We start from the raw sequence: 26,035 nt of genomic DNA, 5'->3' as shown, positions 1-26,035 counted from the left end.
GGTAGCTTTTTTCAGCTTATGGTTCATCAGGTAGAAAAGGTATTTGCAATTTGTCAGTGACAATACCAGAATTGTTTCTAGGATCTGGTATCTGATCGCCAGATCACAAATATGAGAAATACTAAGTAATATAGTGACCAAAGTACATAATCTGGCAAAATAACACTACTGGAGGGCTTTTTTCTGAGAAAGCACAGCACTATTTTATTGTACCAATACAGCAAACTATTTCAGTTTTACCCAGTTCAAAATTATTAATGCCATTTTTATGTTGACTCCACCCTGGATTATGCCTAAATAATTACCAATAAAAATTGTCCTTGTACATTGCAACAATCATTGGGTAGAGATGTATTCCTAAAACCTAGCTTTCTATCTAAATACTAGCTTTCTGTTTTATTAGATATATTGACATTTTTTTAAGCACTCTTCTCTAAATTACAGACATCCCAGAAGGAAAAACAAAAAAAAACAAACTAGAGAGAAGCTGTAGTGTAAGACATTTCTGATGACATAGCCATATGAAATAATGAATTTTACTTTATAATGCTGATATGTTGTTTATTTCCTTACAGATGATTACAATTCAACATCCTTGCACAGCACCATCTCACCAATCAGCATGCCAGCAAACACTGGGATCATCCCTACTCACACAATAGGTGACAAACCTGCACACAGTTATCACAGTTATGATACTGAAAGCACAGAAAATGTTTTATAATGAGGGAATTTGTTTTGACTTTCTTTTACCAAGCTTAAGCATTGAAAACAGGCATACAACTGCAGTAAACTTAAGTGTTTTTTTGGGACTCCTATAAATAGTTTATGAGTAGTATTAAAGACACCAGATTTGTTATTTGTCAAGCAAGTGAAAAATAGAAATTATTTCCACACAGTGGAATAGTAGGAGGGTAAATCTGTCAATTACTGCATCAGCACTCCTCTTGATATTCACAGAAATTTGCCCAAGCAGCAAAAGAAAGTATGAATACATCCACAGATCTGTGTGCTTTGTTTTCCAGTGGCTTCCTGTTTGTTTCACTCAGCATTAATATTTTCTTGGGTGTTATTATTGCAATTGGGCTGTAAGGAATTACTTAGGTTAATAAAACATATGTGTGTGCTTGGGCAGGGTACATTCAGGAGCTGGACTCTTACATCTTTGTAATTGTCCATCAAGTAGCTGTAGGCTCTTCTTAGCTCTGACAGACTGAGTTTTGATTTCAGTTGTGGGTCTTATGCCCCTAAGTATCTTGGAAACCCACCACTAGATCCTCTTGGTTTATCCCCCCGTTAGGAACAATATTCAGCCAGATAACTACCAGCCTGGAGGGATGCAAATCTGGGGCCTATCTTATATGAAAAAAAATGATATCAGTCACTTTTGGTAGTTCTTACAGCTTAGTATATTTTAAGCAGGTGATTTCAGGATGGAGTTCTTTATTCAAAGTTCCATACAGGTTTTCTGAATACCTGCTCCTAATTTATTTTGGGTTATTCCGGTGTAAAAGTAGTTGTAAAATGATACAAATCTCTTCCCAAAGTTTACAGTAGCTATGCAAAAAGTAGGTAAATGTTTTTTCTTTAATAAAAATTGATGCTATGCAGATAGCCCTTCCATAGTGTACATCCTGGGGAACTGCTGTAGCTTATCATACATCTATGAGTTATTTTTTTAATGTTCTTGTGTAACTTCCTATATAGAAATGCTAGTATTAACCAGCTTGATTTGTAGGAAGTGATGCCACTGGAGAAATGATGAAAGGCACATGATCCCTAAAATAGTTTAAAAATTGTATTATGTGTGATTGCTGTTCTCTTCCCCTTTCCAAATGTGAGTGGAGTGCTAAATGCTAAATACAATTACTTAGATTGAATATATTGAAGAGATGTAGTCAGTACCAGTCACCTTCCTCCAATGTTATGTGAAAGGACACCAAATACAAACCTGCTGACCAACATCTTCATTTTGTTTTCCTTCCTTATAGAAGCTTCTGTAGTGACAACTGGAGAATCCTGTGGTAAGAACCAAACCTCTTGCTTTTCTCAGTCCTGAAATTTGACCAAATGAGTAAATTGAAATTGGTAAAACTGATCAGTTAGTATCTCAGGTGATGTTATAAACTGTCTTTCTATTCTGGAAGTTTAGGAATAAAGTTATTAACATTTCTGGTCTTCTCATCTCCATTAATAGTTCTGTTAAATTTCCCTGCACCAGGTTGTTGATATCAGGGCTGCCTTCATTCCACTGAACCCTCTCTTTCCCCCTCATGCTGATAACCACCTGCTGCAAGCTGCAGTTCACACCTCAAGTAAATTAGAATTTGGACATTGGTTTATCTCTCTTCAGAATCAGAGACCATTCTACTAACTTTCAGGAATAGACTGGTTATGAAATGCTTTGAAGGAGAAAATTTGAAATTTCTCTTGAAACAAAAGCAGCAATGTGTCAAAACAAGGTATTTCACCTTGAATGGACATTTTAAATTAATGTAAATCTGGGTCTGTAATGTTCATCTTTTTAGTACTTTAGTTTTCTTAACTAGAGAATGATTTGAAAGAATATTTTCCTAAGGAAATTTTCTGCTTTGACTAAGCAATTTTTTAAAGTAAAAGATAAAAATAGAGTAAGGAGTAGCTGATTTTTGCTTTATTTTTTGTTTCTTAAAACACATGATGCTGAGGTTGCCATAAAACATTTAACTGTTCTTAGAAATTGTCATAAAATCATTGTTTACTATTTTATCTTTTTCTTTTAGATGATATTGTCTATTATATAGAAAGTGCAACAGACCAAAATAACATGGCTACAGTTACACTAAAAAATCTCAAAACCAACAGACAATATTTTATTCTGGAGACTAACCAGACCTTAAGTGTGAATTCCAGCAAACTTCTGTTGCGGAGATGCATGAGATACACAGTTAAAGTTGAAAAATGTCCAGACAGATACCTTACTATTCCACCTGGTAGGTATAGAGGGGATTTATTTTCTCATTGCAAAGGGAAAAGGGCAACTCTAACTACATTGGGCATATGCAGCAATAGCAAGACCAGCCATTTACTGGAGATTTTGTTCAACATCAGCATTGTCTTAATCTCATGTAGGCTTTTTCCATTTTTACTTTCCATTTTTACTTTCCATTTCTTGTTACATTCTTTGTATATAATTCCTCACCAATTGTATCTTCGTATTGCAGAACAAGTCAACAAATATAAAAGAACAAACATCTATTTCAAGTATCAATATAGGCAATGTCTGGGACATATAATATTATTCCTTTTCAGACAGCAGCAAGAATCCTTTCAAAGTTGGGGCTCAAACAAGCACATCTGCAAAGTTGTGCTGGGACAATTCATTGGTCTGTGCTAATGTGACTGTGAGCTGCAAAGGTGAGACACTTCTAAGATATTCTTAAATTTGATTTTTTATTTCTTTATTATTAAAAGCAATGTTGTCTTTTAATGAGAGACTGGCAGGTTTAAATTAATTGTGCCTGTTTTAGAGAAGAGCTGCTCAGAGTTTTTTGCATTGCCAGATCGAGGTTACTGTCCTCAGTTGTGGGGCTACTGCAGATCTGGGCTTCACAAATTGAAGCTTCACAAACTTCAGGCTTCTGAAGAGTTTGAGGTCCTGCCTGATGATGTGAAGGGGAGCTGAGAGTTTGGAAATCCTGTGGTCTTTGGGTCTGCTGTGAGCCCATCTCTTGCAGAATACCCTGGCAGCTGGCTCTGCAGGCTCCTGGATGGTGAGGGTCCAGGATCTCTGCTCTTGGAACTTGGAACTCAGAGGCAGAGTAGGAAAGATAAAGATGCTGCATGTGCTCATGTGCCTCAGAAAAAATGTATGATGAGTGTCACTCCCTCACTCCCATGAAAGGTTTTGATTTCTGTGGGAAAACTGTATTCTTAGAAAGTCAAATCATATGAGCTTTTATGAAAAGTAAAGATCTATGCAAACTAAGTCAGTGTAAAAGAATCGAAAACCTAGTGATAGGATTAAGTTGTACACTTTTAACTTTAGAGTAGTATGATAGTTTATTACAAATTATATTGGTAAAGAAAATCCTAGTTAAAATGATACCATGTACATTTTGAATTGTGAAAAGTATTGCTAAAATTATTTGTGTATATATAGGTTTGCCAGACTTTATAGAATTAAATAAAACTTGTAAAGAGCTGGACTCTTTATCACCCAACCATCAGTACAATTGCACTGGTACTGTACAGTTTTTTGAAAAGGAGACTGTCAACCAAGCCTTCAGCATAGCAACAGATTATGGTGGTAAGTGTAATGCTTATTTTTGCTTTATGTTCTGCTTCTGGAATTCCCTACTCTAAGTCCCATTATCTGTGTTTCCTGGGGCTGAACATATATTCTGAGCAGCCTCCTCAGCCACTCTCCAAGTCTCCCTCAGCTCTGCCTACCTGGTCTCCTGCCCTCGTGGTTGTTCTTTCACTGCAGTCACAGTCTTCCTTTCCTTCTCCAGCCCGAGTTTTCTACTCTTATGCATTTCTCTCCTTCTCAGATTGAAATTTTTAAATTTTTATTTTTGGGGGGTGTGAGAAAGTGGCTAAGGAAGTTTGATTGAAGAACAAAAAAACCCCAATGTACAGGCATAGTCAAGAACAAGTGTTAAATTCTTTATTTGAAGAAAGATGTGATAGAATAGTTGCAAAGAATATTTCCAGATAAAATGATCTGTTTTTCTAAAACATTGTCCTTGGAAATAGCTTAATCTTTTTTAAACCAAATTAAATCAACCCAAATCAAATAGCATGCAAATAAAAATTAAAAAAACTTTTAAAGTTTGTTAAAATTATAAAAAGATCAAACCAATGTATAATATTTAGAAACACTGGACAATTTTAGGTGATATTGCTGTATTCACTTGTCCTGGATTAATTAGATTCATAAAATTACTCTAATATGCTGCTTTTACATATACTTAATTTATACTTCTGTATAATTTCTTTGAATGAAATAGACTATGAAAAATACTGCAAGTTGTTATCTTGCTTCAATATGCAATGATATTAAATTTAATTAAAGTAGGTAAAAAGAGGAATATTCTGCACTTTTATTCAAACATTATTATTCTCTCCCTGTTGTTTTTCTTTTACAACAGCTCCAGAAGCACCAGAATACATTGAGGTAGTTTGTGGTGCCAGAAATGTATCAGTTACATGGGAGAAACCTAGTGACACTTCAAAGGGCCCAATAGATGGCTACGTGGTGACATGCAGTAACAGAAGTAAGTATATGCCCCTTCAGTAGTGAATAATTCATTGCACGCTTTAATATTTAAAAAGCACCAAGCATATGGACTGTCAATCTGCATAGACTGCAATACTGGAATCTCTTCAAACTGTGCAGAAAATTTATGTTTGCTTGTTTGTTTTTCTACAAACATTTTAGTTTCTTTACATTGAGGTTGTTCAGGTGTAGCCTTGTGGTTATTCAGTTTATCATTTCAGGACACAGCTCTGTCACCCTTCAGTTCTCATATTTCTTGTACTAGGAGTAAGCTATGACAAAACCATCAGTTGCCTGATTAACTTATAGTACTGTGTTCTGTCTCAGAAAATGCTGCTGTAGTTGGTCAACGTGTTCTCTGAGAAGACAGGGGCCTACCTTCTGCTTAACAACAGTGTGTAAAAGTCAGGGGTCCTAAGTCCAGCAGGTAGTCTATACATGTTTAAATAGGTAGGGCCTTTAAATAGGTGGTTGCCTTCTCCTAAATGGTCACTCCTTTCAGCTATACTGTTTTAGGCCACTTTTTATTTAGATGGATAACTCTAGATCCCTTATACTGGGACTATGTTTTCCACTTGTGAGCTTTTCTTCAAAACAAGGACTGGAATATTATTTTTTGAAAATAAAGATCCTGATACATGATTTCAGGAAATATATTTTTAGATTTAAGCTAGCCCTGTTCTCATTCTTTCTGTTCTCATACTGCATGTGTTTTTTTAAACCTGGAAGGTTTAAAAAGGAACCAAAGGTTGTCATGCTCCTGTACTCCCCAGGTACAAATCATCTGTCCCGTTCTCCATGCCCCAAATTTGACCAGTACCCAAAAGTGTGGCAGCCCCATGCACCAAATTCAGTATTTTTTATGGCTTGGACAGTTTAGGAGACTGAGGCAGTATGCTGGGAGGTCACATCTGCAGCACATCTGCTCCCCAGTTCCCCAAGCCTCCAAACCCCAACTGCAGTGTGGGTGATAATTCCTCTTGTGTTGCTTCTCTTGCAATTTCTTTCTGCCATCCTTGCCACTACTGAAAGCAGACAATTTTTCTTGTATCACACCAGAACAGACTTGCCCAGTGTGCAGTGTGACTTTTGGCATCTGTTATAGTCTGTAACTATTATTTTATATTTTGTTTGCTAGAACTCTTAGCCACGATGCATATATGTCACACAAATTGGAAGTTGCAGGTTTTGTGGTTTAAGCAAATTACATCAGTTTATTACATCAGGGAAAAATAACACCATGCTGAAAAGAGAGGTTTTTAATGGCAGAAAAGTTACAAGAGAAAAGGTTTTTTAAACAAAATAAGCCACCCCAGGAAAGGGCTAGGGAAGAAAGGGAAGAAAAGGAACAGATTCCTGTTCATCTTTTAATGCTCTGCCGCTTCGGGGCTGTTCATCCTCTTGAAGCCACAGGTGAAGTTCCTGGCCAGGTCTGTTTACTGCTGGTAAATTGGATCCTTGAATGAAGCATATGCCACCAATGCTGCTTCTCCCACCACTGAGTTTTCTCCTTTTCCCTCTGAATTATATAGTAAAAATCTTTCTTTCCATCAATTATTGTCATAGGGTTGCAAATTGGTGGCTTGGGACCTTCCTTTTGATACTCAGGTTTTTCCCAGAATTTTATAGTTCTATTTGACACCAATTTGCATCATCTGGCTGGTGACCTTATCAGGAGCCATTTTGATTCCTACCTTTTCTAATCATGTCAGAGGAGGGGAAGCTTTTTGATGAAATTTTAGTTTGTCAGAGCAGATGATGCCCAGGGTAGAGGGGAATCTGCTAATTGGAAATAGCTTTGGTACATTGTGGAAGCAGGGTGAAGCTGATATTCTGCTGAATCAAGAGACAATTTCTTGTTTTCAATGTGTCCACATCAGCATCTGTTTACTAACTCCTTCCCTCAAATTAGAAGAAAACATCAGGCTCTCTTAATCAGTGTGTTTTATGTTAGTTTTTAATTATACCCATTTAAATTATATACTGAGAAAGTTAAAAAAAACCCAAAAAACCAAAACAAAACAAAAAACCCCAAGAAGAACAAAGTCTTTTCTACCTCTTTCTACCTTTTTGGTTGAGGGGTATATCTCCTCCTCTTTTTGAGCCTTCACTTAGCATTAGTAAGCAAGACAAACAAACCAAGTACAAGGTAATTAAAATAGAAGTACACAGGACAGCAGTTTCAGGTAGATCTGATGAAACATAAGAGTTTCTGTGCTCCTAACATAAATCTCATTAACTAATTTAATTTTTCATTTTTTATTAAAGAGGCAGAATACGTCACAGCAACTAAATTTATTTGCCAAGGATTAGAACCTTATACCAGAGGTTCTGTGAGTGTGACACCATATACAAACAGCAAATATAATAATAGACAATATGTGGGAAAAACTGGAAGATATAACTTTACAACAAAATCAGCAGGTAAGTCTCTTCTGCTGACTGTTATGAACAAAGTCCATATGAAGACAAGGAACATGTACTTCCTTATTGTAGTTCATTGCACTCTTAGCCAAGAAACTGATTACCATTAGAATAATTTTATTGATATTTCTATAATTAGTATAAATTTTTTATTAATTCATGTTGATCTGATTTTAATTATACATTTAGTATTAATATTATTTGCATATACACTAGATTTGTAATCCTGCATTCATTTGAAATTCTTGGTAAGGTTTTAGAAACCGTTATGTCCCAACCTAAAGAAAAGATTCAGTTTTAACAAAAAGGTAATGAAGACCATTCCAGTTTTGTTTGTGGCATGACAGACAAAAAAATGTGCAGAATTTACCTTCTGTTCTGTACTTTCCTCTTAGCAACTTATTACCATAGTGATACCAATAGTGGTGTCCATACCAGGTTTTAGTGAGTGTGAACATACACATTAATGCTTGGCTTCTAACACTCCACATTAGGCTAAAGCCAAACATGTACCAACCTTTGTGCAGTCAGAAAAGTCTGTGCATAATTTTGGGGGCTCTACCTTCAAAAGCTTAACCCTGTGGTCCTGATTCCTGTTTGCCATACATGTTCAATAGAACTACTAGAAAAGCAAAAAAAATCCCCAAACCAAACAACAAAGCAACAGACTGCAAATGTTTTCCTGACATAGACAAAGTGTAATAGAAACACAGTCCTTCTATTTTGTTTTTTTCCTGCCTTTTAATTTTCAGATGTAGAGCTTCATGCTGTTTTAATTCTTTCTTTTAGAAAAATGAAATAAAACACAAGCAAAACCACCAAAACTTTACCATGTTTCTTTAGGCCCTCCTACTACTTTTAAGCTGTAGTTCCACCAGCTTCAGACACAGCTATAGGGAAACCATGGTGGTTAATACCTTGAAAGGTACCAAATTAATAGCTAATTTCTCTCAATAAACAAAAGGTTTTGATTTTTTAAAAATGAAAAATAAAATACTTTAGTGCTACTAAGGTAATGATAGCTTAAAGTGGTGATTTTTTTTCTTTAATCTAGTAGCAGGAATGTTCTGTTTTTAAGACTCCTGGAAAGCATGTAGAAATGGATACATAAGAGCATAAAATCTGACTGGTTTATTTTTATTTTTTTTTAAATAAATATGTTTCTGCAGCACTTTGGGAAATAAAGGGGTTTCTGGCTGATTATTGCTTTGAAACTGAATCCTACCCTTTGGATTATACAGAGGATTTTTTTATTCAGTTTTGTAGACAATCCCTGAAAATATTAGAATCCCCCCATTTCTCTGGGTCATTGAGCTAACGAATTTTGATTTATAATTGGGAGAATACAAAGATCACAATTATCACATAAAGCCCCATAGGAAAAAAAAGGCTGATAAATGTAGATTGATTATGTAGACCATTTGACCTGAAACTGTAACAGATCAATTGATTCTGATAGTGATTTTTCTGTTATCATCTAGTTTGAGTTTTCTTGCTTTTTTAAGAAAATGACAAGTTGCTTGCCTTCATGAATTAATGGTATTAAACCTTCACCAACTGCTGCAACATCTGATAACATGATCAAGCAGCTAGTGGAAGAATTTTATGGCTTCTTGAACAAGTGAATATATTAGCAGAGCACAACTCCTTAGAAGTATAAAAAACCCTAAGTTTTATAAAATATTTTTTCATCTTCAATGAACACATTGCATCAAGAAATGTTCACTTTCTCCTTGTCAAAGCCCTTTCAGCAGTGTACTGAATAGGAATCTAGCACATCTGCCCTGTGGACAGAATTGAGCAGATATATTGTAATATTACACTAGGCCAAGTAAAATATCTTCTTGTATCCCACATGGGATAATTCTGGACATTAGACTTGCTCATAAAGCCTCACATATCTTGGCTCTTTATATGAAGATAAAATCAACTGTCTTTTTTTGTGTGGTGTTGTGGGTTTTGCTTTAAAGAAAAAACATGATAGCTTGCAAACTCAAGCAGCTATCAGTGACTACAGCTATTGAAATGTTTGGTTTGAAATTATGAGAAGCAGTAACACTTCTTCTGTGAACAGAACCACAGCCAGTGACTGATGTTAATGCAATATTGACAGCTGATAATGCTGTCCAAATTAAGTGCAAAAGTCAACAAGTGTATGGACCAAAACAAGTATTTGAATTGACTTGGGAAAATGATGGAACATGGTACGAGAGCCCTGACTGTGACTTTAAAAAAGAAAATCTGTTGTACTTGACAAACTATACATTTCAGGTAAGTAGGCTTACTAAACTAAAAATACAAATTATTGTTGTATATTCATTGTTTAATCATATGATACTTGACTTTGGGGAAAAAGGCAAATATGGTGGCAAAGGAGTTATTCTATGGATCTGTAGCCCACAGATGTAAAGAAGTAGCTATTACTTCAGAAATAAAACACATCTGCTTAGCCTGTCAAGCAATGCTTTGTGTGCTATTCCACATAGAGAGAAATTCGGGGGTTCCATAATTTTAAAAATAGTTTTAAAAGTTTTAAAATGTATCTTCTATTGTAATAACTTTTTCTCTGGTTATTTACACATTTTAGATCTTGCTGTAACTTAGGTGGAAACCTGAGCTTCACTATAAACTATGAACTATAGGCTACAAAAAGAGTAGTAGCAGATCCTACTGTCATTGAGGTTGATTCATTGAAAATAGATGGGAGTTTTGAATATCCATTGTGCTTTGCTTTAAAAAAACAAACAAACAAACAAAACTATGCAGAAATTCTTAACATCTCAATTATCTTCTCTCATTGTACACAGATCTTAGTGAATAATGGAGAATATCAGGGGCAGCCAGTAAAGAGGAGTATAAGAACCAGATGTAAGTAAATCTATACACAATTTTTACTTTTAGACAAGCACATTATAGTGATAATCTAAACTGTGAATTCTGTTACAATTGCTCCTAATTAAAAATCCCAACTACCTGTTCTTATAGTCAATAGTTTATCTCTATTTGAAAAAATAACTTCATCAGTTAATTAATTTACATCAGTTAATTAACTTCATCAGTTAATTAATGTTGCAGATCATGCAGACAAGTAGTAGACCATCATTTAGAATTATTATACAGCAATGGTTACTTCAGAAAATAGTTGAATGCAACTAGAAATTATTTTCTCTAATTAAAAGTGTTCATTTTAGGATTATTTTCCTATGTTCAGATCCTGAATTTCAGGAGCTGAACATCTGAGTCAGGGATTCCCAACTCCCAGATCAGAAGCAGCTGAGAGCTTCACTGGTCAAAGAGAGTGGGAGACAACCATGGTAATACCAAACCAGTTAATGAGTTGTAGCATTTTGACCTGTGGACATGGAGAGTTTAAGTGGATGTTTTCATAATGAAGAAATATTTTTTTCTCCTTTTCTGTGAGTTTAAAATGTTTTAGCACTTTGGAATAAAAAATGTGAACTATGCATTTGAAAATAATTGTTTAGTTCTTTTGGCAAAAAGAATCGGTTAACCCCAGTTCAAGGATGATTACTGAAAAAAAAAAGGAAAAAAATTGAATTAATTTTAAATGCTATTATTATGCTATTAAGAAATACCAATTGTGTTCTTTTTATTGTTCCCAGATAACTCTAAAGCCTTGATTATATTTTTGGTGTTCTTGATCATTTTGACATCAATTTCTTTACTACTGGTGCTGTACAAAATCTATGATCTTCACAAAAAAAAGCTCAGGTGAGTTTCATTTTCTACTCCCTTTCTTATATAATGGGTTGAAAGTGTGTGAGGTGGGGAAATTTCTGTTTTTTCACAAGATTTCCCAACAGTTAGTGTAAATATGTTACAAGTTTGGTATTTAATTAACACTGGGAAAAGACACTCTTTTATATTTTAATACTTTCACAAGAAACTCACTCAGATATTGGTGGTTTGTCTGGCAATGCAAATACAATGAAATAGCAGAATTGGGGGACCCCATTCCCCACTCTGCTCTTCCCCCTGGGGGGACAGGGAGCTGCCAGTGGTCAGATGCTCAGTTTTTTTGCTTGTGCAGGCCCAGAGTCTGTCTTGTTCTTGGCTACTTAGCATTTAAACTTCATTTGTCTATATTTTATCTATGTGTCATTTTTTTTGGTCACTTCTTTAGCAAGAGAAACAAAGATGGGGTGAGCAGTCACTCCAATGAAGAAATTAGTTATGTTTGCTGCAGGTGATACTGTGAAGCTCTTTGATGTGGTTCCCTTCTCTCTGCCCCTCAGTAGTGCTCAGAGTGGAAAACAAGATGGGAAACAGGGAAACAAGGACCTGTGAGCCCTACACAGAAGTGTTTGGGATCCTTTCCCCACTCTGAGGGCCTGTAGTGTGATTTGCTCTTTATGAATAGTCTTGATGTTCACATACAAAAATGCATTTAACTCATGATTAGAAATGTTCATTTACAGTCAAAGCTTTTACAGATGTTTTTGCTTCTTACAGCAATTCTTCTGAAGGCGTGAACCTTGTTACAGGTGAATATCTTCATATTATTTATATATATTATTTTATATTTATTCATATATTTAGCAAATGGAAGTAAAATGACTCGTGTGTTTTACTGCCACCTTTGGATTTTTTTATGTTCCTGGTTGAATACATAGGTTAGAAATATAAACAAAATAACATATTTGGAGGGGGGGGGAAAAAACCAAGCAACACTTCAGTAAATACACAGAAGTACTTGTTCTTAAATGAACTGGTTGTCAGTGTTTGAAAAACTCCTATTTGTTATTTAATTACAACCCAAATTTTGTTATCCCAGGCAATAGCTGATATGCTTAAGCCTGAGAGTAATTACTAAGTCAAATACAGCTTTAATTGGAATGTCCCCTTCCTGTGCAACTTTTTTTCAAAGCATGAATTTAAGCATAAGAATGTCAGGTTTTACTGCAAAATTTTGAAGGCTTTCAAATCCAAAGAGTGAAACTGAACATAATATGCAACTTCTTGCACAAGATTTCAAAGCTTATGGAAGAAGACATAATTAGCCAATACCAGAAAGTTTCAAGAAAAAAATAATTTATGACATTCAAGCTCACAATAATGCCATACATAAAGTTGGAATTATTACCTTGCTGATACTCAAAACCATTTCCTTAGGCATACGATTGTGAAAAAAAAAATCTTTTCAATATAAATGAAAAAATAGTAAAAGCTTAGTTAGAGATTTTAGAACTTTTCCCAATCATAACTTTATCATTAAAGAAGGTATTATAGATTATTGCAACAATAAGTTGGAGAAAATTTAGAAAAGTAGACAATTACATTTGTAGGCTGTTTGCACAATAATCCATTTTACCACTGACAAGAATCAATCAAAATTGGAGGGCAAGGCTGAGTATTTAGTGTTGGTGTTGGGGCTGTTGCTGACCTGCATGTGACAATTACCACTTTGTACAAAAGTGTTGTTAATTGCCACGTCCCTGGATGTGGCCCCTTCCTGAGGTGACTCCAGTCAGGTAGCAGAGCTGAACAAATTCTGTCATTCCCAAGGCCTGTTTGCTCACATCTGGCCCAGGCAACACTGTGATTTTTAAAAACATGCTTAGTAAAAATAAATGGGTTTGTCCTTTTGTTACTTTGTCTGATAATTCAAGAACCATATTTACTGAAACATTGACATTTTCAAAGTCAGTCATGATAACTGTTGAATGTATTTACACAGTTAAAGATGATGACAGGCAACTGCTGAACATAGACCCCATACCCTCAGAGCAATTGCTGGACACGTACAAGAGGAAGATTGCTGATGAAGGGAGACTTTTCTTGGATGAATTTCAGGTTTGTCTTTGTCTCAAAATATACCACAGGTTTTTAACCTGGTGGCTGGAAAAACTCTGTTCAAGAGAATGTTTGAAGTGTACGCACTGATTATAAATAATTAAAAAAATAATCTAGAAAATTGAATTAATTTTCACCTAATGTCAAATGGGTTTCAGTCAATTTTGCTACCAAGCTCTCCTCATCATCTCATCATAAGATAATTTTTTTTCTTTTTCTTTTCAGGGAAGGTTTTGTTCAGCAAAATTACTAAATACAGGGTTTAAATGCTTACAATTCTAAAGTACCTTTTAATGCATTTTTAAATACTCTTCTTACTGCATAGCCATGGAGATATAAATACCCCATAGTTGTGGATATAAATATTAGTTGTATTAAGGGAAAAGAAATCCACTTATTTTAGATATAAGAAATAGATGAAATATCATATGAAAAGCATCATATGAACTAGAATGTTATCTTTCCGACTCAGCAGTACCACATTTATTCTGCATTTAACTAGAAGCTATTTTAAATATCTGCTTACCTAATTAAAAACAAACTAACAAAACAAAACCCAAAAAAACAACCCAACATTGTGTTTTACAGAGTATTCCTAGAGTTTTCACTAAATTTTCAATAAAGGAGGCCAAAAAAAGCCATAATCAGAACAAAAATCGTTACATTGATATCCTTCCATGTGAGTATCTCTTATGATTTTTGCATGCTTTATAAATATGTGTTTTCTTGGTGCTTTGAGATAATACAGTTCCTTTGTTTTAAATTTTTTAAACAGATGATCATAATCGTGTTGAGCTCTCAGAGATCCCAGGGGACCTAGGATCAGATTACATCAATGCAAGTTATATTGATGTGAGTGACTTATACTTTAAAAAAGCTTAGGTGTGATTGAAGAAATTCTCTAGTCTGTCTATTTAATGAATTACATACCTTTAAAAGATTTCCATTTGAGTTCTTTCCATCTCTGTAATTTATTTGGTGCTATTGGACTGTTGCATATTAAATTTACTTTTAAAGTTGAAAATCTTTTAAATTTTTCATGCTTTCTTTCTGAAAGTTGCTTTCATTGTTCTTTTTATAGGGCTTCAAAGAACCAAGAAAATACATTGCTGCACAAGGTAATTTTAACCCTGGTATATTGTCTTTATTAGTCCATTTTTTTTTAAAGGGTAGTAAAAAGTATTAGTATGTTTAAAAAAAAAATGAAAATCTAAAATTTTGAAATTTAATTGAAACGTAATACAAAAATTTGCCAATAATTTTTGCTTAGTGAATTTTGTTGACCTGAATAAATTGTACTTCAAAGACAGTTCTCTCATGATGTATAATTTTACATCTAAAGTTTTCAGATTTCACAGCTATGTGCAAAAGATATATCTGATATATATATATATATATATATAGATGTATTTTTAAATGTTGTAGCCATTATAATGAAGCAGTTATAATGAAATCAAGTGTGTGGCTGTTACTTGCTTTATCTCTGCTTAGCTTTTCAGACTGCATGGCTGAGCAGGTCAAGAAGCTCATGCTACTGCAGTCTTTGAGAAACTCCCTCAAAATGTCTCCTGCTAGGGCCCAAGGATGAAACCACTGATGATTTCTGGAGAATGATCTGGGAACAGAAGGCAACAGTTATTGTTATGGTGACTCGTTGTGAGGAAGGGAAGAGGGTGAGAAACATCCCTCCCTTCATCCCAACCTTCTTCCCATCCTTCTTTTCTAAAAACGGATTGAGTTGCTCTGCTGTGGTGAATTACATTTTCCTCTTACTATTTTATTTTCATTCTTTGCTGTTCCCTAACTGTGGCAGAAACTATGCTGGAAAGCAAGTAAAAAAAGTGTTGCCTTATGTTGCCTTCCAGTCACAGCTGTAAGCAGCAGAGACCTTACTAATTGCTGCTAACAAATACAGAAAAAAAGCTCAAAGCAGAACTCTAGCTCCTCACAGATCTGTCACAAAAGTTATGGTTTGTATTTTACTCCTGTCTGTTGTCTTCTTATGTCCTGGAAATGCCCTCAGTTAACCCCAGACAGAATATTTTTAATCTGTTGTCTTTTTCCTTCCTTTAACTGGAAGGTTTGGTCCTTTAGAAGGTTTGGTCTGTGTTCCTTATTCCAAGTACAGAAGAAAGAAGGAGAACTGCTGTTTTAACTGATTTTAAAAATGAGAAGGTCAGCAGTGTGCAGATTTATAGCATCCCCAAGCTGATGTTATAGGTAGGCAGGAGCAATAATCCCCCCCTGAAGAAGCTATAGAAGTGGTTGCAAAGTTTTCTACAGCCTTTAGGGAACAGCAGCAGTAGCTGTTCTCTTTTTCAACTGGCGTATGAGATTTTGCCCCACTTCATGTTCCAAGTTAAATTCCATGGACATAAACCTCAGGTCAGAGACCTGAATTGTTGGATATTTGGAACTATTTAGCACTGATATCCTAAGCAGTGACAGCATTTTCAGGAGAGACCAAGACTTGTGAGAAGTTGGAAGAACTATTCTGAATTGTCTATTTTAAATCAGATTTTCTTATAGCTCTCAGGTCTCTGCTACTTTGCTGTTGTGCTGCTTACCTAATTTCGTATCTTTGTAGAACAAATGTGCCCAGTACTGGCCATCAATGGAGAATGGATCTGCAACATATGGGGACATAGTTGTGAAGATCAATGAAAGTAAAACGTGTCCAGACTATGTCATTCAGAAACTACACATCTCACACGTAAGCTGCTTCAAAAGTGTAAGACTTAATGAAGTGGGGTGTCTGGCTGGAGTCCAAAGGTATCATTGAGAGATCCTTTTAAGGGAACAAGAGTCAGCCTATCAATGGAAGATGCTCTGCAACAGCAGTTTAAGAGAAAACTTCTCAGATGTTGGTGCCATTCCTTAGAAGAAATGAGTTAGATGTATTTTTCATTGTAACAAGGTATTTTCCTTGGTATGCCAAAATCTGTATTTAAAAGGAAACTTTTAACATGCTATTAAGTATGGAAAAGTTAATATAGTCTGATTTCCTTAGATACTTAGGTTGTTCTTAAACACAGAAATTTACCTAGTTTATATGTAGCCCAGTATAACCTTCTGCAAGTATAATCATTGTGACTCAGAGCACCTTGTGAGTCCTTGTGCTAACTGTACAGGGGAACAGTTACAAATTCTGGTAATCTCAAGTGCCTTTGTAAACATAAATGTTTTCAAATTACTAGTTGGTTACATGTGGAATCATTAAAGCTGGTAAATTGATCTCTTTTATACAGCTGAAATCATATCAGTTGCTCTCTGTGTATTTGAGAACAAACTTTGCCATCTAATGTGAAATGTTCCTCTCAGGCCCTTTGCCAAAATATTTCAGTAGGGGTAAACAGATTCTAAGTCCTAGATAAATTAATTCAGCCAAGATTCAAAAAGTAAATCTGAGAATTTTTCAGCAAAATACTCAAGCACCTTGATCCATAGTTACAGCTGGAAATTCCTGTTCTGCTGTTTCCTGTTGCTCTGAAGTTTACTCAGGAAGTGATCTGATTAAAAGAAAGTTGTAACTTAAGGTCAAGACAGGGAAAGTATCAGTATGTTAGGAATTAATTATTTGCAAAGACACAGCTCTGTGACTAGAACAATCTGACACTGGAAATAAGGGACTGCTGAAGATTGACAGCTGATACTTTTAGAGTTCTCTGCTCTCTGTTAGGCTGACATCACATTAATAAAACTGATACTGGTTGGGGAACTCAAGAGTGGTCCCTGGTGAGAAGATGGGGACTTCTGCAGTTCTGGTGGAATGGTGGTAAATAATTGCTGAAACAGTAGCAAATAACTGCATGAATAACTGTCACAAATAGATAATTCACTTTGAGTAAGAATTTAGAGGCTGACTGTTGGAGATTGCTCTACTAAACCTTGTCCTCTGTGGTAGTAATTGTGTGTTCCTGATTCATGGGTATTTTTAATTAAAGTGGAACATGACAGATGTCATAACCTGAGAGACCATTGGGATGGCAATGTTAGAGCACACCATTCAAATTTTCTGTTTCAGCACCTGACTGATGCCTTTGTTTTTCTTCTGCTTTGTATACCTCAACTTGATTTTGGCTTTGTGTCTGTGAGTGTAGAAAACCCCACACTTCACTTTTATCTAGGGAAGAGAAAGGACAGCTGGAAGAGAAATCACTCACATTCAGTTCACAAGCTGGCCTGACCACGGAGTCCCTGAGGATCCACACCTCCTTCTCAAACTCCGACGCAGAGTTAAAGCTCTCAGCAACTTTTTTAGTGGCCCAATAGTGGTTCATTGCAGGTAAATATATATTGATTTTGAAAAATTGTGTTAGTGATAAATGAGCATAAAATGAAGCTGTTCAGAAAAGGGAGCTGGCAAAGGTATTTATTTCATCTCAAATTTTGTGACTTGACTACCTGAGAGTGAGGCAGACAAAGATGCACAAGGAGTCCTGCTTTCTGAAGGATATTCTGATTGCTTAAATCTGAAGTTACTTTTTGAAAAGCATCCTCAGACATTTTTTGAAAAGTAGACAGATAAATGCAGGGCTACTCTGGCTGTAAGCACCACATTTGTCAGCATTTCCTTAGTGTTACTAAAAGATCTTTAAAATGCAAACTCAATATTGCTTGTGTATCAATTAATTTACATCAAGAACTGTTTTCGGACACTTTGTATCTCATCGTTAGTGAAGGATTTTCACTTTTATTTTCTCCCTGGCTGCTCCCCTCTCAGAGTGGGACTGGGAGATGCCATTCCCTGCTGGTAACCAAACCCCTTTGTGCTTTGCAGTGCTGGTGTTGGGCGTACTGGGACATACATAGGAATTGATGCCATGCTGGAGGGCTTGGATGCAGAAGGCAGAGTGGACGTTTATGGCTACGTTGTGAAGCTACGGCGGCAGCGCTGCCTCATGGTGCAAGTAGAGGTATCTCACCAAAACTTCTGCCACTATTCTCCTTTGCTGTGGTTTCATCAGGGTTTCTCAGAAATGTGCTGCTCAGTCCTGGGTACTGCTACGGTTCAGCTGAAGCTGCTGATAGTAAATATTGCTCTGAAGGATATTTAGAGAAAAAAAACTTCCAACACAGTTTTTAGTTTTCAAAACTTCAACTTTTAAAGTTGAGGCTTCAAAAAAGGAGCCAAGATTTGATAATGATTTGATAATGCAGCTTTTGGCATACAATTTACAAATGCAAAATCAAGCCTGCATAGTCAAACCTAGTCTTTGAAATCTAAAAACTCTGTCTACATTGGATTTTCAGTAGAACTGGGTGTAAAACCAAACTTATGGGCTGATGCAATGCATGCTTTTAAATTATTTAAGAATTTTGCAGATTTTTCAAATCTCAGTCGCATATTTCTTGGATGGCACTACATTTATTTGCAGAAGTTTTTCATCCAAAACACTAAATGTGCTCCAAAATGTCTGGTTTGGAAGCCACTTGGATTTTTAATACTTGTTTATAATGCTTACTTAAGGTTAATGCTCAGTGTTCTTAATACTAATCACAGCACAGGAGTAATAGTTTCTTACAAGGGTTTTTTAGAAGTGGTATATATTTTGTTAATCTTCAATAACTTCATTTTTAAATCCTTCAAATGGGAAACACCAGTCACAGTACATCCTTATCCATCAAGCACTAGTGGAATACAATCAGTATGGAGAAACAGAGGTCAGTCTCTCAGAACTGCATTCCTATCTTAACAATCTGAAAAGAAGAGATCCTCCAAGTGATCCTTCCCTGCTGGAGGCAGAGTTTCAGGTAAATAATCATTGAATTCTTGTGCCCTTACCTCCCACTTACATTAGAAAGTACCAATAGTCCAGAGGCAGAGATACCATGCATAATAGATCACTTCTGTGCTATTTTATTTATCTGGCATGGAAAAATGTTTCTTTAATCTTCATGAAAAATCTGTAAAGTAATGAAATTTTATCTCTGCTTTAGATGTCAATATTTTTAATGAAGATGGGTCACACAGAACAATTATTTGAGTGTGGCTGTGCATGATTTCCTGTGCCTGTATAGCAGGCATTTTAAAACCATAGTCCAGATGTAGCCAAAGTTTAAAGAATTGAAGTAAGAAGTGAGGCACTGGTAAATGAAAAATGGGTGTGGGTGCCCAGAAGGGGTAATGATCCTAGGAATCCTTTTAATCAAGCACAATACCAAACATCCTCTTTCTCTAGAGATTACCTTCCTATAAGGGATGGCGGACACAGAACACTGGGAATCGTGAGGAAAATAAAAGTAAAAATAGGAATGCCAACATAATTCCATGTGAGTCTTTTTCATTTTTTACTTGTTATCTTCTGTAAAAAAACATACTACATTTTGATGAAATGAGGACAGTAATTTATCTAATTGAAATGTATTTGGTTGATTAATTTTCTCAACACTGTAAAATTAGAAACTTTTCACAGTGTTTAAAAAAAGAAGAGAATTTTTTTTTTTTTAAATGTGAATAACAGGGAACATTGATTTGAATAAAGGGGCCTTTGCTCTGCAGTCTGTTGTGAAAGCACTGTCCTATTTTTCCCCCTACACTTGCTGGGACAAACCCCTTGTAATGCTGCACCTGAGCAGCACTGTGGTCTGACAGTGACACTTCGTTTCCTGCAGATGACTTTAATCGAGTGCCCATCAGACATGAAGATGAAAGCATTAAGGAGAAGCAACAACATGATTCAGATGCTTCCTCAGATGAGGACAGTGACTCTGAAGAATCCAGCAAGTACATCAATGCTTCCTTCATACCAGTATGTATTTTGAAGACCAATTTAGGTATTTCACAAGCTTTCAGCTAAAGTTATATTCTAGTTGAGCTCTTATTGTCTTACTGACTACACAACACAAATAGAGTAAGATTTACCCGAATGGGGTAGAAAGATCTGTCAGCCAACTGGGAAATCCACTTACTGTTTTAATCTTCAAAATGTTCTAAATTTTGCTACAGTAGTAAGATGAATCTTATACCCATTACATGGGATTAGGCTGTGCAATCTCAAATAGTGAGGATGAACATAGAAATATTTCTGTTTTGCATATGTGTGTTTGTGTGTTATTTTTAAAATTAATAGATTTTGGACTGCCCTCATGATATCATCTATTTTTATTAGTGGGCATCTGCCCACAAGTTGATCCATGTTGATATTTTCACTTTTTAGTGAAAAGTGAGTAAAGTTATTCAGATATACAAAACTTTACCAGTGAAAATTGAGGTCATCAGTTTTTGATATCTTATATACCTTCCAAAGAAGGAGAGCAGTTACTGGTCTCTAAGGAAGTAACTGATTTAATGGAATAACTAGCTAAATTTGATTTATAAGATTCCTTTAAAAGGCTACACGGTTAGGATATTTATTCAGTATAAATGTATCTTCTGTTTTTGAGTACCTCAGTAGGAACTAATGGGTGCACCAAGTTGTGTGGTATAAACTCAGTTTCTTAGTGGTCAGATTAAAAAGTTGTGTAAAATTAAATGGTTTACCCTTAAAAAAATGTTTTGCAGAAAACATCTGGGTGAGGTCTCACCCACTGCATCATGAATATACCTTGCTGTCAGTTTGGAAGTGATGCTGTTGTTAGGAGGTCTGAGTTTCATGTCATTTGGCTCATGGAATTCCTGTAAGACCAGGGCCTCCTGCAATAGGCATATTTTCCCTATAAATAAAAGAGTTCATTATTTCAGTGGGCATTTAAATGCTATGAGTAGAAGTGCTTGATGATCACAAACAAATTTAAGAAAATAAAAACTAAAAACTTTCTTTTATAGGGTTACTGGGGTCCAAAAGCCATGATTGCAACACAGGCACCACTGCAGGAGACCATCTCTGACTTCTGGCAAATGGTTTTCCAAAGAAAAGTCAAAGTCATTGTTATGCTGACAGAGCTGAAAGAAGGAGATCGGGTGAGGGCATTGGCTTCATACTGACACATTAAGGGTCCTCTATATAAAAAGAAAGCACTGCACTCTCTCATTCCCTTCCTCCAGTGAAATGTGTTTCATAGGATGAGGAATTTGGATTTCCAGTGTAATTTGTTCTATTATTTACCTTCTTTATTTACATTTGAATTAATTTTTGAGGGAAGCATCTATGATGATATATTAAAAAAAACCACTCCTACTCTGTTAAAGTCAATGCATTCTGTAAGGACAATCTGTGGAAGATAAAATAATTGGAAGTTTGAATGGTGAGCACTGACTTGTACTATGACCCATTTTAGGAACTCTGTGCACAGTACTGGGGAGAAGAAAAACAAACATATGATGTCATAGAAGTTCAAATGACAGATGTCAATTCTTGCCCTAGCTACACCACACGAGCATTTGATGTTACACATCTGAAGGTAAAAGTTTCTTTGCAAGTGCCAAAAAGAAGTTTTATATTTGTTTCCTCCTACAAACTTAGCTTAAAGAAAGTGAAGTTCTCACTGTTCCCTGCCAGTTCCCTCTGCACCTAACCTTCTGCTTTAAAAAAATTATTTATGTATTTTTCTCTTCCAGACCAGTAGCTAAACATGATAAAGGCTGAAAATTAGCTCAGATTTTCTATTTAGTGAATTGCTGAGATGGTGGTAGTGGAGCCACAGAAGTTCAGCTGTCTTTCATACTTTGAGCAGAGCTCTCAGGTAGAGGTAGAACTCACATCATGTTCATGAGGTAGAACTCACATCACCATGCAGTCCTCAGGAATATAATTATTCTTTTGTAAGTCAGCTGCAATATTTATACTATGTGAAACTTTATTTTGACCTGAACATTGACTACATCTCCACTGCTGTTTTTCAGACAAAAGAAACACAGAAAGTGTATCAGTATCAGTATCATAAATGGAGTGGCTTTGATGTTCCAGAAAATCCCAAAGATTTAGTCAGCATGGTTCTCCACCTGAAACAAAAACTCCCAGACAGACCATTCACTGAGGACAAGAGCATCCGCAGTGTCCCTCTTGTCGTCCACTGCCAGTGAGTCTGAATTCAGCATATAACTTAACCAAGCTCAAAGCTTTGGATATACATAGTGACAACAATTTTGGGGTGCCTACCTTTTCTTATAAATCTTTCCATGTGTCTGGAGGCTCAGCCCTCCCTAGAAGATTCCTTGAATTGCTCAAGCTTGTCCTTTTTGATTGTAGTGCTGAAAAGTGAGCACTCTTTGGCAAGTGTGGTCTTGGAGCAGGTGGTCAGAGGGAAATGCTCTTGCCTGGCACTTGCAGCAGAGCTTTTGGGTTTGTCTCTCAGTCCAGCACATAAGCTCACTTTCTTAGGAGCACTTCCAGGAATAGCTTTGCACACCATCTAAACCAGGGGATAATCCTGCTAACAGTCATTGAGACTGTAAGGCTGAAGCTTTTGATTTCTCTCTTACCCCATAAGACACCCCATGAGATCCTCCAGGTAAACTGCCTCATGTCTTTCCAACAGATATTCTTAACTGTAACAGTTTCAGTCCACTATAAAATGTTTTGGAAATGTAATGTATTATGTGGACTTTGAAATTAATCTAATGTTTAGTCAGAGAACATGCTGATTTTACATTTTAAATTTACATGTACATTTTACATTATCTTCTAGTGATGGATCACAGCAGACTGGTGTATTTTGTGCTTTAATGACCCTCTTGGAAAGTGCAGAAATAGAAAAAGTAGTAGATGTTTTCCAAGTAGTAAAAGCTCTTCGGCGCAGCAGGCTGGGAATGGTCTCCACCTTTGTAAGTAAATCTTATCAATTACCAGATAACATTATGAAATTACTTATCATGGCCACTAATATCCTCTTCACCTTACACATCTTTTCTGCACTGAGAACGTTAATTCTAATCAGGACATTCACAGCCACTCATCAGTACTTGGGAAGCTGTCATAGAACTGCAGCTCTGGACATCTCACCAACTCCTTCATTCTTGGTGAGATGTCCAGAGCTGCAGTTCTATGACAGCTTTGTGGAAGGGTGAATATTATAAAATTAAAAGTGACATAAATGGATGTTTCTTTAGCTTCTTCAAGGATGTATGTGCACAGTCCTAACTTCTCCAGAGTTAGGAAGCTAACTCCATTTCACAGGCTAGCAGCCATCAACTTGTTTTGTTTATATCACTCCATAGAAATTGTGTCTCCAGGCATTTACTACCAAGGAGGTGGTATCAATATGGGGCAGGTTATTAGATGACTTTCCTGGATTCCTTACAATATTTACTGTTTACAGCTTAGGAACTCTAAAAAACTACATTTTTTGTACCTTGTGAACCAAGAGGGTATTGAGTGATACAACTTGGAACAGCTACAGAGACATTACATACACACAAAATCAGAAGAAATTGTAGAAGCAACACTGCATGCCAAGAACTCTGGAAGCTGTTTCATATGCAGTCTTGTTATACATCTTGTATTTCTGAAATTAAACTAAAAAACAAAAAACCAGAGAAAAAATGAGTTTATTCTTTGGATCTGAGCATTCCATTCACCCAAACTTCTCTTTATATTTCAGGAACATTACCAATTTCTGTATGACACCATTGCCAGTACCTACCCTGCACAGAATGGACAAATAAAGAAAAACAGCCACCAACAAGATAAAGTTCAGCTTTGTAGTGAAGTAGAAAAAACAGATAAGGAAGATGATTTGATCACTATTGATCTTAGCCCATCAACAGCAGACAAAAAAGAGATTTCTGAAGTATGTGATGATTCTAAGGCTGCAGACAGCATGAGGGGAACAGAAAGCTCTACAAATGGGCCTACAAATCCAGTTCTAACTTAGATGCTATCCTGAAAAAAAAAAAAAGTTTTTTTTCATGTGCAAGAAAGTCTTCAACAAATTAAGAAGTACAATATTTCCTCCTCCTCCTATCTTTTTTTTCTGGAAAACCTTTACTGTTATATCAATTTTTCAAAGGTACAAAGTTAAAGGAGCATTTGAAACTTGTAGAAAGTGACGAAAAACTGTGACAGTTAAAATTTTGTGTAGATTTGCATTTAATACTTCTTCAGAAACCTTTTCACTATTTTTATATTTTAAAAATATGTACAGTGTAATGCTATGCTGAGCACTGGCAAGGAAATTTTTTTACTTCTGTAACAAAGAGAAAAGCAACTCAGAACAACAGGATTAGTGTGTTGACAATGCAGGTTTGTCTTCAAAACTATTAGCAAGTACATTAACATAACTGGTAAGCACATATTCTAGCATTTCAGGAGTGCTGATGTTCACTGTTTTAATAATTGTATGTGGAACTTGTGGACTTTGCCAAACAGCTGTGAGATCTTATAATTTACATTGTGTTGCAGTTCCAAGGAAATCAGACTTACAGAGGATGTGGAAGTCCTCCCATATCAATGCCGATGGAATTTTGTGCATTTTTCTGACTTGCCTCAAGGTGTCCTTGTTGCCCTACACATGATAAACTGTGATTTCAGTGTTAGACCCGAAGAAGAGTTGAGAGATTGGCATTTGAATGATGGCAACAGTTTCTGATAGAAAAAACATTCAGTCAACTCGTAGAGCTTAAAATACTGCATGCTTGCTCACCTGTTTCTTATACTTACTGTTATTTAAAGGGACTCCTTCCATGAATGCATCCAACCTGTTTTCAGAATTGGAAAATATTTAGATGCTTTTCCTCCAAACCTTATAGATTCCAATTGGTATAGGATTTTAATTTTTTTTAATCGTGAGGTTCTGTATGTTACAGTTCTGAGATTTGTATTATTTCTTGCTCCATTTTTGCCTGCTGTTTTTAGAACAAATAAAATAGATAATTAATTGTTGGCAGGGTGGAAACTATTTTGTCCTACTGGAATCTGCAAACTGATAATTTTCTTCCAAATGCACAGACTCTTGTTCTATCCCATACATGGACAAAATTTACAATTCTCAGCAGGAAAACACACCATTTAATTCTTAAACTCTGTGTGAACCCAGGTAAGTGTCACGATCCTCTCATTATAGAGAATGGAAACTTCATTTTTGTTTTCCTTGATGTCATTAAAGGAACAGTCGCTCAGTGGATTCATAGTTTATCAATGCATATTCCTCATCTCTCCATACAAAGAACTGAAAATTCTTAAGAGAGCCAGGTAAACAGAGCCACACTTGTTTAGAATGTAATTTAATTTTGCTGTTATGCTACATAAAGTATTTTGTTCACAGCTACCAGCTCAGACGTTCCCTGCCTGTCAGCTGCACTGCCTTTTCAGCTGAAATTGTTGTAGGTGATAAACTGGCAAAGCTGAGGGTGTCACCTGTGGAAAAAAAGCTCATGAGACTAAATGTGAAGATAATCTGAAAAAAAAACAACCCTGTTGGCTATTTTCAGAGGAACGTGTCAAAAATGCAAATTTAGCACAACTTTGAAGATTGAAAGGATAAAGTGGCTCGGATGCAGACTGACTCACTGGTGCTTATTGGATCACAGAGAACAATTAATTTCTTCTAAGATTTGGCCAGTGAGAAGCCTCTCCAGCTATTTCAGGTAATAAAATCGAGAGGTCAATGCAGCAATATATTTCAAGGAAGGAGAGACAGACACTAGTCACACTTTTA

General features: G+C 35.9%; 1 protein-coding gene across 1 annotated transcript in view; it reads left to right on the top strand.

Annotated features, from left to right (window-relative positions):
- Positions 1-25,261, top strand: part of PTPRC (protein tyrosine phosphatase receptor type C) — a 59,661-nt gene extending 34,400 nt beyond the window's left edge. The window contains exons 4-30 of the mRNA XM_071749810.1: positions 576-720; positions 1,891-2,024; positions 2,763-2,972; positions 3,292-3,396; positions 4,142-4,288; positions 5,133-5,258; positions 7,529-7,684; positions 9,759-9,955; positions 10,492-10,552; positions 11,308-11,416; positions 12,158-12,189; positions 13,383-13,498; positions 14,087-14,177; positions 14,274-14,350; positions 14,580-14,616; positions 15,074-15,171; positions 16,086-16,211; positions 17,626-17,783; positions 18,279-18,414; positions 19,103-19,252; positions 19,681-19,771; positions 20,114-20,250; positions 21,267-21,401; positions 21,719-21,841; positions 22,284-22,459; positions 23,069-23,204; positions 23,981-25,261. Coding sequence (XP_071605911.1) covers positions 576-720; positions 1,891-2,024; positions 2,763-2,972; positions 3,292-3,396; positions 4,142-4,288; positions 5,133-5,258; positions 7,529-7,684; positions 9,759-9,955; positions 10,492-10,552; positions 11,308-11,416; positions 12,158-12,189; positions 13,383-13,498; positions 14,087-14,177; positions 14,274-14,350; positions 14,580-14,616; positions 15,074-15,171; positions 16,086-16,211; positions 17,626-17,783; positions 18,279-18,414; positions 19,103-19,252; positions 19,681-19,771; positions 20,114-20,250; positions 21,267-21,401; positions 21,719-21,841; positions 22,284-22,459; positions 23,069-23,204; positions 23,981-24,253 — 3,482 coding nt within the window. The 3' untranslated portion in view covers positions 24,254-25,261. The remainder of the gene's footprint in view (positions 1-575; positions 721-1,890; positions 2,025-2,762; positions 2,973-3,291; positions 3,397-4,141; positions 4,289-5,132; positions 5,259-7,528; positions 7,685-9,758; positions 9,956-10,491; positions 10,553-11,307; positions 11,417-12,157; positions 12,190-13,382; positions 13,499-14,086; positions 14,178-14,273; positions 14,351-14,579; positions 14,617-15,073; positions 15,172-16,085; positions 16,212-17,625; positions 17,784-18,278; positions 18,415-19,102; positions 19,253-19,680; positions 19,772-20,113; positions 20,251-21,266; positions 21,402-21,718; positions 21,842-22,283; positions 22,460-23,068; positions 23,205-23,980) is intronic.
- The last annotated feature ends 774 nt before the right edge of the window (positions 25,262-26,035 follow it).

This window comes from Heliangelus exortis, chromosome 8, assembly GCF_036169615.1.
Source record: "Heliangelus exortis chromosome 8, bHelExo1.hap1, whole genome shotgun sequence".
NCBI lineage: Eukaryota > Metazoa > Chordata > Aves > Apodiformes > Trochilidae > Heliangelus > Heliangelus exortis.
This window is presented reverse-complemented; position numbering and strand designations above follow the sequence as displayed.